General features: G+C 37.4%; 1 protein-coding gene across 1 annotated transcript; it reads left to right on the top strand.

Annotated features, from left to right (window-relative positions):
- The first annotated feature begins 1,611 nt into the window (after window positions 1-1,611).
- LOC129360739 (dihydropteridine reductase-like) lies at window positions 1,612-11,342 on the top strand. The gene is made up of 7 exons (XM_055031124.1): window positions 1,612-1,800; window positions 1,900-1,992; window positions 3,865-3,961; window positions 4,416-4,556; window positions 6,257-6,365; window positions 8,131-8,214; window positions 10,396-11,342. Exons 1-7 carry the CDS (start codon window positions 1,720-1,722, stop codon window positions 10,496-10,498), a joined length of 708 nt encoding a protein of 235 aa, XP_054887099.1. The 5' UTR covers window positions 1,612-1,719; the 3' UTR covers window positions 10,499-11,342.
- The last annotated feature ends 225 nt before the right edge of the window (window positions 11,343-11,567 follow it).

Genomic DNA, 11,567 nt, shown 5'->3' with positions numbered 1-11,567 from the left:
TCCTTTTTCCCCAATTAGCTGGTGATTCGGTTGTGGCTTGAAAGATATGACTCATGAGTATTATAGTTTTATTCTCAGAGCTTTAAATTTGTTTTCTCTTGTGGTTGTCCCCCACAGGACCTCCAAAGCTCGTCCATCTGCCAGCTGCTCCATATGTGTACTGTATATTGGGTGAGTTATTGTTATCACTTCCAACAGAGAACTCATAAAACAGTTCAGTTTAGTTTTTGTGTGGTATGGTAAAAACATAATGGCATTGATTATTTTTTTCCTCACTCTCCTCAAGACAGTTTATATGCAGTTGAGAAGAATATCTTAATATAAGCTGGATGAAAATGGATGAGAAGTTCCTTGAATGTCTATATTCTCAGAAGAATATAGATCCTTCAATAAAATGGCCTATTTAATTTTGCTCCACAAATGTTTCAGAAAACTACCAAATCGGCCACAGTGAGTAAAAGTCAGACAAGGGATCCTCTGAAAAAAGAAAAAACAAGCAGATGGCCATAGGATACCCAATGGGAATGGGAAGTCAAGAGTGCTTTCATGCATTTCTTTGAATGATCAGGCGACTGGAAGGAAGAAATGAGCTAATATATTTGTTTACAATCCAGGAACAAGCGTGTATTTGTTTTTTTTCACACTGTGTTTCATTAGGTATGTGTCAAAATGGGCAAAATACCTATTTATTCCTTCTGCAGAAGTGTGTGTCAAATCCAATTGAAAGTGACATATCAGTTGCTTCACTACTTGACAAGGAAACCAAGGCCAGCCTATCTACATTATTCATGAGCATCAAGAGTGTGTTGATGCCAGACTTGTAGTGGTACAGATAATAGAGCAGCAACATAATGGGCATGCAGATGAAGCGCACTGGTGCATCATCAAAAACAGTCTTATAGCAGCACCTAGTGCTCACAGTATAAAAACTAAGGGATCTGAAGACCTGCAAACTGTATGACATTAGTTAGTTTTAATTGTAAAGGAATGTTGCTGCTGCTCTGATTTCTGTACTACACAAACCTTCTTTCTGCAATCCATAATATTTAACAATTAGCACTTCCTGGCCAACTCATTTAAATGTACATGAATCAATTGCTGAGCAGATCCAAGTTTGTTGATAAACTTATATGTAAACTTTACTGCATAAGTGTTTTACTTCCTTGTATTGCTGTAAAAAAGTACAGGTTTCTTCAATTTCTTCTATTTTTGGAGTCTTGTCAGACTTTAATGTTTCAAATCATCAAACAAAATTTTATTATCAGTAAAAGAAAACCTAAATAAATACAAAAATCAGTTTTCTAAATAACATTTTCTGTAACAAGGGGAAAAAATATTCAAACCAACTAAGTCATTTGGAAAAGTGACTGAATCATTTGCTCACAAAAGCAAGTGATTCACTAAACTCAGTTAATTCATTATTCATTAGCAATACGTTTTTGGAAAGCTGAAATAAATAAGTTTGATTAGTGCCTAACTTTATAAACAGGGAGCACCAAATGGTTGAACAAAACTGTTTCAAGGTTTTAAAGTTAGAGTATTTGCCAAAATCTACGTGATTGTTGTATTTCCGGGAGTCTTTGAACGCCGCTCTGTAACTTGTTGCTCGACGCCTCCTTCTCCTCCTCCTCCTCCTCTTCCTCCTGCTGCTGCTGTCCGCTGTGAATATTTCAGCTGCAGCTCTGCGGCTCCACCGCTCTCTGTCCTACTAAAGAAGACATGGCGAACCGGGTCATCGTGTACGGAGGGAGAGGCGCTCTGGGCTCGAAGTGTGTTCAGCATTTTAAATCTAAGGGATGGGTAAGTGCTGGGAGCTAACGCTAGCTGCATGCTAACCTCTGCCGAGTCCAAAGCTAACAGTGAATATCCGTCTGTATTTTGTCTGTGTTTGTGGAGCAGTGGGTCGCCAGCGTCGACATCGCTGCTAATGAGGAGGCGAATGAAAACGTAATTGTGAAGTTGACGGAATCTTTCACCGAGCAGGCAGGACAGGTGAGCTTCAGCCAGGTGTCATTCGCTGCTCCGTCTCCCTAAATGTCTCTTAACAGGTAGCTGAGAACGTGACGAACCTGGGCTGAAGTGTTACATTTACTCATGTGGTATCCATGCGATCACATGAGTTTGTGCATGTTGAATTCAGTTAGTTATGCATTGCTTTGAAAATGTGTTTAAGTGTTGCGTTCAAGTCGCATTACAAAATGAAGACTTTTTCTACTTCGGTGATTTGGCCGTTTGCAAAGTAATAAGACTGATAAGTGAATTCAAGGATGTTTTTACAAATGTATAACACTTTTTAACAGTTTATTTAATTAATCGCACTAGTTGAATTCAAATCAATTTATGTAGCACCATGTCACCACAAGTATAAATAATCTCATGGAATTTTCCAAGACAATTTTTATTTATTTTTTTTATGCACAAATGCATATTAATTTACAATCTGAGTCAGTTGCACCAATTCATCAAGAGGAATGGGCCAAAAATCCAGCAAACTATTGTGAAGAGCTTAGTCCATGCAACTATATCATATTAAGCTTGTCAACAAGAATACTAATGTTGTTGTTACTTGTTTTATATCACTTGCTAGTTGGTTAATACCAGGAATAAACTTAATTTACAGAAATTGTTCAGTGTTGCTTTCCACATATTTAAAATAAATCTTTGTCACAGTAGAGAGAATAAAGAGTCAGGGAGGAGAAAGTAGACCAGAGGCCAGCAGCAGGACGATAATGCAGGGTCTTCTCAGGTAATTATAACTTTATGAAGAAAAAGAGAAGTCTACAAGCAACAATTTTAATCTTTTTGTAAGACCGTCTTATGGCAAAATTAAGCTAATTTATTTATTTATTTTTTTACCTTTGACCACAACTTTTTGAAAAAGTAATCTTGGGCCTCATACCAACATTGTGACTGTATGTCGCAGCAAGCATAGCCACACAAATACAAATACAGGTCACATGCAGTGCTCACAGATTCACTTATTTGCAGACACTTTTCTCACTCAGATTTTTTCATAGAGCATATTAAAAATATTTGAAAAACATTGCAGCTTCTGAAGCTGAAATATATAGGCACAGTGCTACCCCATTGGCTGGTGTTACAAAGCTCCCAATCCATTTATGTCTCTTGGCGTGGATTGGTTGTAACTCCAGTCAGTGACAAGAATAAGGAAGACCATAGATGATGGCTTCTGTGGTTGTGCCAAGACACTTTTCACTGTTCTGTTAAGGCATATTAAGACATATTTGTTGTTTGCACTAACTATAATATAAGCAGCTATAAGCATTTTTAGGGGGGTTTGAAGTATTTGTGTATTTCAACAATATGTGGGCAGCTGTGGTCCCTAATACCAGTTTTAAATGAGGTTCTTCAGGATACCAGCCACATAAAGAAATATGAGGCATTTATTTCTCTTAGATCACTTTACTGCCCACATTTACATTTCACCATGTTCTAAAGTTATTGATACTCTCAGGAGCAGACAGAGGGGAAAATGGTAAAAGAACTATTGCAGTGTGAGTCTTTTGGGTTTTCAGATGTCATTAATTAGACTTGATGGGTTTTCACCCAAAAAAAAAACAAACTTCATCATAATAGGATTTTTTTTTCATGTCAATGCTAAATGCCCTGCATTTGTTTTAAGTTATTAATAACCTGGCGGCACCATTCTGAAATCCTGAAACACTTCAGTGAAGCTTCATCATAATGGTTAATGTGAAGCCTGTTTTCTGATCTTTGCTTTGGTTGTTGTGCTGAAGCGATAAGCTTCCAACTGCAGAGCGAACAGAATCATTGCTGACATTTAAATGCCATTCAGCTGGTTTGCAAGCCTGGCGGATTCATGAAAAGCGTTTTTATATGCAGGTGACGGCAGATGTGGCCCAGCTGCTGGGGGAAAGCAAAGTGGATGCGATCCTGTGTGTGGCAGGAGGATGGGCTGGAGGGAACTGCAGTTCCAAAGGTCAGAGTGCAAACCTTTTATTTGTTTCAACATTAATCATCAGCCAACCTTTCTTCAATTTTAATGGCTGCATTTAAGTCTTGTGAAACACTTAGAATTTTAGTTTAACTAGAAAAAAGATGTAAATTGCAAATGAGATGATGCTCAGTTCTTTGAAGTTTTATTCAGCTGCTTAATTACCTGCATTTATTACCAACACGAGAATTGAAGAGATTAAAATCCCTGGAAAGTGAGATAAGATGACCAACATTATTATGAAATGACGATTAAACATTGGAACATTTTGCGTTTTACCCGTTCGGTAAACTTCAGATTCATATTGTGTCTATGCAACCAAATGTTTCCTGTTAAAGTTTGAACTTTATGCTTTCTAAATTTTTGTAGTGTCAATAAAAAAAAAGAAAAATATATTTTAATTTTGTGCAGTCTAATATTTTCTGTTACTGTCCTTCAGATTTTTTCAAGAACTCTGATTTGATGTGGAAACAAAGCGTGTGGACGTCAACCATCTCCAGCCACCTCGCTGCTCGCCATCTGAAATCTGGGGGTCTGCTTACCTTGGCAGGAGCAAAAGCTGCTCAATCAGGCACTGGAGGTGGGAGACACTTTTATTGCTTTCATCATAAAAAGGCGGTGACCTGGTTTGTTTGTGCAACGCATCAAAGAACGAAGCTTTGTCCAGGAAACTGATGCACTAAGCTGAGAAGAAGGAAAGGTTAACCCTGGAATCATTAGCTAAAGGGAAATGTAGTGAAATACAAATTTCTAAACATATTTATATTTGACACTTTTTTAACATAACATAAGCATTTTTCAAAACTAAATGGGGAGGAGGTTGTTGAGCTGCACAGAATATTCATTATCTAAAGTGTTTTTACTTTAAACTCAAACCAGAAAGGCATTATTTATTCTTAAGTACATAGTTATGTATTCAAAGTCATATTGTTGTAGCAGTATCCACCAATATCATTACATATTTTCTCAATATGACATGTATTTTTAATTAAAACTGAAAGTTTCATTTTAATGTACTTTAGTATTTCAGTTGCCTCATGTATCAGTGACTGTTTTTATCTTTATGGTGCAACATCAGACCGGTTGCTCTGCCACTAGCCGGCCGGAGAGCCTTCAGTCTGGAGGAGTTATGTCTTCTTCAAATCCAACATTAGCTGTTCAGAGCTCCAGGTCAGCACTCCCCACTGAGCTGAGCTTTCATTGGCTGCTGCTTTAAGGAGGAGAATGACTCAGCAGTGTTTGCTCACATGGATGGAGTGTGTTACCCACACTGAAACAGACAAAGGCTTATTTAAAATTTCTTTAAAATGTACAAGAAAAATCTGTTCTTGTTGAGGTTATAATTACATTATCTTCCAAGTTGTTTTGATCAAATGCACTGAATTATTTGTGTCTGCTTATCCTGCTCCCAAAAAGAGATGCATTAAGGAGGACTAAATGTTCTGAATTTAACTTTATGGATTAGTTTTCCTCTAAGAATAAACTGTAACAAGCAAAAGAGGGAGTTTTGGAAGTTACTCTTTTCAAACTTAAAACCTTTAGAGCCACTGTCTGAAATTTGTTGATTTGTTTTTGCTGCAATGCTTGAATCAAATGCAAAACCTGGCTGCAATCTAAGGAAATAAAATTATAGTTTGTGTTTATTAAGGACTGGAGTTTCTGAACTTCAACTACTGCGGTCCGTAAACAAGGTTACAGTGAGGCTGCTTCAGAGGCTAAATGAATTAAACTGCATGGGCCCCTTTTGGTATTGAACACTGTCAAACACAGGTGACATGTCTGGACCCAGAGGCTAAACCTCGGCTTCCTGTGCAGATGAAAGCAGGAAAACGACCCCATTGCTGATACTGCTAACTTCTACCATTTTGAATTGGTTTAGGTTTTTCTCTTTTGGGGAAAACAAAATTTGCAGCCGCCCCTGGTTCCTATTGGTCAGTGGTTTGTAAGCCTCTCAGGATGGTTGAGGGGGGTAGCAGATGCTTGACATTCCTGTTTAGAGGTTGTGAGAAGAGGCACTGACAAGTTCCAGATGTGGAAGATTTAAAAAAATAAATAAAAAGACAAACCTTAACAGATGAAATTTTGTTTGGTCTAAAATACTTTTTCATTAGCCTAACAGATAACATTATGTAGAATTTGTACTACCTTCAACCACATTACACAGCCAACAGCAATTATAAGCATTTTGGGGGGGATTTCAAGTATTTGTGTATTTCAACAATATGTGGGCAGTTGTGGTCCCTAATACCAGGATGATACCTGATGATCTTTACTCTTCAGGTATGATGGGCTACGGCATGGCCAAAGCTGCCATCCACCAACTGTGTCAGAGTCTGGCAGCAAAGAACAGCGGCATGCCGGCAGGAGCGGCAGCTGTTGCTATCCTACCGTAAGTACTGAAACAAAAAGGTCGATTTTTTTTTTCTTTTGTTGTGTGTAATATCTACAGTGACAGATGATCAGTTCTAAAAAATATATAATTTACAGAGTAAATAAACTCTGGATGTTAGATCATTAAATATTTACAGTGCAACTGCTATTAATTCAAATCTGATAATGTGGTGGAGCAGAATAATATCCACAAATTTTAAATATTATTTTTTATGAGATATTTCTAATATTTCCATGTCATGGTTAAAGCTGTTTATATGGTTGATTGATTCTGTGCTTATTTGCGTCAGCTCCGTCATCTTTGCTCTGTTCTTATTTAGATGAACACAGCTGTTGTGTGGATAGATCGATGTAGGTGTGCTGGAAAATAAGCTGTGCCACTTACTATGTTGGATATTGAAGTGTGAAAATGAGACAAAAGATAATTAAGGATGCTAATATCAGATCACGAATCTGATTACACAGATGATCTGCTATTGCTGAATGAGCAGCACAGGTCATAACTATTTACTTGGAGCAAGTCATTGTGAGAACAGTCCTTTTAGGGGTGGATCTAGTTCCTGCTCTCTCTTTGGTTGCATTTTAATCTCCCACCCTGAGGCCACACAGGCGTCAGCATTTAGTCACATCTGTTTAGCATTAGCTATGACTTGGATTTCTTCTATAGCCCTCTTTTTATTATTTGTTGTAACATTTGTTGACTTTTATATTCTAGAATCATTCAAATTGTCAGTTTGACATTACCTTCTCCGAGATCCTTCTTTTTAATCCTAGTTTGATGTCTTTTAGTGGACGAAAAGAACCAGGCAACAATAAGGCTGAACTCTGTTGTTTCTTTCATGCCTTCTCTGTTTAAAGACTTCACATATTTATATTAGTAGTGGCCAATAAATTGACTCTTGAAATTTTGGATTGTGATTATTTAGTTTTTGAAAAATCTGGATCTTTTTTCTCCCCATCAATACACTCTGTGCAATTCCATAGAGTGATGTCAGAGCTCCCAGGGTTGACATCTTGTTTGACTAATACGCTTTAAAACCTCTATTTATTTGAAATTTGCATATTAGGCCCAGGCTATGATTTTTTTTTTTTTATTACGAGAATACAATTGTAATATTAGGAGAAAGAAATTGATCATTCTTAAGAAATAAATTTAAATGTTGAATGTTGAGCATTTTTTTTCTTTTTTACAGATAAGGATATTTTATCAACATCAAATTTCAGCAGCAGAAAAATTGAGCAAACCACATGGATTAAACTGCTCATGTCAGATCTTGATAACACTAGAAGCGTTTTGCTCTTCTGGTAAAAATTGTCTTTTTTTTTCTGTCATAATGGCCATTTTGTTGCAATTGCACAAAAATTCTTGTTGTCTGGCCCAAGTACTCCGTCATTCAATTCACAGAAGAGATGATTGAGAAAAAAAGGTACTTTCTGAAAACATTTTCTGTCATTTGAAATTTCTTTTTTAGAAAAAAAATCCATTAAATCAGATGTAATACTTTTATGTCAAATTGCACATGTTAAGTGGATTCCATCATATGTCTAGGAAAGCTGAACTACCTCTCCTGTAACCTGACTTTAAAACATGTCTTGTGGATGTATGCAGCCTACACACACGGCGTTGACTCGGAGACAGACTTGAGAACCTGACACTCCAGAACACTGTATGATATTTATGTGGAGATGCTGCCAGCGCCATTTCCTCTCTGCTGCTCTGATGCAGCTACTCACCCTGACTGTTATCTGGCTTCATTTGGCAGCGTTACCTTGGATACACCAATGAACAGGAAGTTCATGCCTGATGCAGACTACAGCTCGTGGACGCCGCTGGAATACATTGCAGAGTAGGTACCAGATGGGCTGGGTTTTTAGTTTCATTTTACAGTTGGTATGTATGTATGTTTCTTTAAAAGTTGATTTGATTCAAAGTTGCTCCATTTCTCCATGTACTCCTGTACTAAACGTTTGTCTGAGTTTGGAATATAAAGTTTTTAATGAGTAACATGACCATTGATTTCCATTAAAATGATAAAATAACCTGCATGATCAGACTAAGATGAAAAGAGTAGACTTTATTCGACCTTCAGAAAAGCCTCCATCTTTAAATTATTATATTATTCAGGTTCAGCTAAGCTCCTTTGCATGGCTTTGATGTCAGTGGCCCCTGTTGCTGACAGCTCAAACATGGCCTCATGTGTCTGATTCATATTCTGTTGCATCAGGGCAGCTATGGGCACGAAAATTACATTTCTTCCTGCCACGTCAGTGTCAACCCTAGAGGATCTTTAAGACTCGGGGACATTGTTTTGATTTTGTGTTCAGCTTTGATACTTTAAATCTCAAACATTTTACCTGAGAATGTGCTCAGGTAGATCAATAGCTACCAGGAAAATGCATGAGCACAGCATCCATATTTTAAAAAGAACTCACAAAGATGGCATTTTCTCAAAATCCTTGCAATGTTAATGAATATATGGGCATATTTAAACCTATTATGTCAAAATACATCATTTATTGCTATGCATATAACACATAATACAAACAAAACATTTTATTCTGACACCTATAAAGTCAATTTCTCTTGCTCAAATTGTTGTAGAAGCATCGGCCATTCAGGCAATATGAGAGAGCAGTGGATGAAAAAAGTTAATTTTGGGAGTTGGGAATGACAGTATTTTATATGACAGCATCCTTCCTTTGTATCATTGCAATCTCACATGCTTCTCGGGACATTTGCAGCAGAACCACATGTAGTATAAATTCAGGCTTAGACATCACTTTTTTTCCTCTTTTTATTTCTTTTTTGGAAAAATCCAGCATGTCTGAAAGAAATTGGTAACAAACATCCTCTCCCATGACATAACACCGCAATTCTGTTATATAACAGATTGCGCCTCATCTATTAATACATGTCTTTGTAATGGAGATTCCATAAATAAATCCCACCAAATGACTCCGAATCAAATTGGTCTGTGATGTTGTTATATTTGGTGCAGAACATCACAACATAATTTTATGAGGATGCATTTAAAATCAGAATGTAATTGTCTTCTGTTTGTTTACATCAACTGAGAGCAATGTTCTTAAAATTTCATCATCCCTCTGTTGATTGAATGCTAAACTTGAATGTTAGCTGTGGAGGGAGTTAAACTGTTTAGAGGAAGGGTAGAAATAAATTGTCTGAGTACATAATTTCCTCTCGTTTTAAGATTATGACTAAGTAAGATGTACACAATTGTGACTAAATGTCATGTTTGGTTTTGGATGTGGGGAGGTGTAAGGGGTGATCTGTGTTGAGCAAAGGGAGATTAGATGGGATTGGATTCACTTTGATAATCTCTGAGGAAACAGATGATTGTCTATCCAGGACCAAAATAGAAGCAATCTCCATGACCGGAGATGACGCAGGAAAGTGTTGATCTGTTGTTGCTTCTGGTCACATTTCACCGATAACACCTGAGAGCAGTTATTTATATAACACCATTTTACTGCCAAAATTTGCTGCTGTGTGATAAATTATTTGTATATTTTAACTGCTAAAGTGCCTTAAGCAGCCTGTCTGTTCTGGAACAATCGTCACTTATCTCAGTCATCATTTGTAGCAATCTGGTTGTTTTTTACAGTGAATTCAGTGATCGTGTGGAAAAATTGGATTTTTATTTTCCGTCTGGCTGGTCAGCGATCGGAGCCAGTCGAGTGTAAAATGACCAGATTGTGGTCACTGGCAGATTTATTTGTCCATCGCTAAATAATACATATGTGTGCAAATTCACTTATCTAAGCACAATATGAGACCTGATGAAAATGCTCACTTTAGAACAAACCATGTAAAAGAAATTCATGGGTAAAGTCTGCTATAACAAAATAAGATTCATATAATTTTGTGTCAAACTTTCCAGGAATTTCAGTAAATTGCATGTTGACAGGAGGATGTCTCATAAAACCAAACATGTAACTCATAAATTATTGTTTTAGTGCCTTGACTGCTCCAGCAAACTTTTATTTATTTCTTTATTTTCCGGCAGAATGTTCTTTGGCTGGGCCACAGGGGAGAACCGACCCGCTTCAGGAAGCCTGATGCAGCTTCTGACCTCCGGAGGAGAAACTCAAGCTGTGGCCGCTCAGTAGAGGACAGGGCAGAACTGTGGAGGTAGTGGTGGGATTGGTAGCGTAGGGAGAGAGGTAACAAGGACAGTGTGGATGCTGAAATGAGGAGCAGCAGCACAATAACTGCAGACAGAAGAGCAGGAGGAGGGAGGAGAATGTGAGGGCATAATGAGGAGAGAAAATGACACACAGTAGATGGCCTCATGGGTTTAATGTGAAGGAAGAGATGGGAGAGGGTGTCCTTTACAAATATAGCCACACAGCGCCATCTACTGTTCATCTATAACAGGCGATCCAACTGTATTAATCTGCAGTAATGGAAAGGCAGTGTTGACCAATGAACCATCAAGACTTAATCAGAGTATTCAATTTCATTTAGAGGAGCAGTGATGTGAAATTGTGCTAAATTAGATATATTACATTATTACATAGTCATATACTTGAGGCTCATTTGGGGAGGCTGGATGAGGGGATGGGGGACGTCTGTGAAGTCTTACTGTTCGAATTTACCTGCAACGGATGTCGAAACAGTTTTAAAAATGCTGAAAATTCAGGAGAATTTCACTGTAATCCCCACTCTCTTCTAAATGTGTGTGTTCTTGTCTTTCCACTGTTACATGGGAGGGGTCTGGAGCCATTAGTTCACACTCTTTACTGTAAATCCTGTCCGACCAGACAAACTCAAAGCCATCTGCTTCCAGATGAACAATACCTGTAAAAGTGGAGTGGCCTTATTTTCTATGTAGCTTTTGAGATTCAAAGTGTCCCTTATGTCATTGGTGGAAAAGATGCTCTGATCCTTGTGAGTTTTCTAAGTGTTGTCTTGTAACTGAAAATTCACAATAAACTGGTTAAAAACTTAAAATTCTTTCTCAAAAATCTTTTTTAGGTCTTTGAACAAAAGAGATTTCATGACTCGCATCTGTGTTTTTTACATGAATCTCTATAAGGTAATATAGTACTTTTCAAAAAGCTGGTCCCAGACAAGTAAATCAAAAATATACCATAAAAAAATGCTTAACCCTGGGAAGTTGTGTAAAAAGCCTTAAAATACATTCTTTTTACTGCAGTAGCATGAACTATCCAAGTG

This window comes from Poeciliopsis prolifica, unplaced genomic scaffold (assembly GCF_027474105.1).
Source record: "Poeciliopsis prolifica strain line A6 unplaced genomic scaffold, Auburn_PproV2 SCAFFOLD006, whole genome shotgun sequence".
In the NCBI taxonomy this organism is placed as follows: domain Eukaryota; kingdom Metazoa; phylum Chordata; class Actinopteri; order Cyprinodontiformes; family Poeciliidae; genus Poeciliopsis; species Poeciliopsis prolifica.
This window is presented reverse-complemented; position numbering and strand designations above follow the sequence as displayed.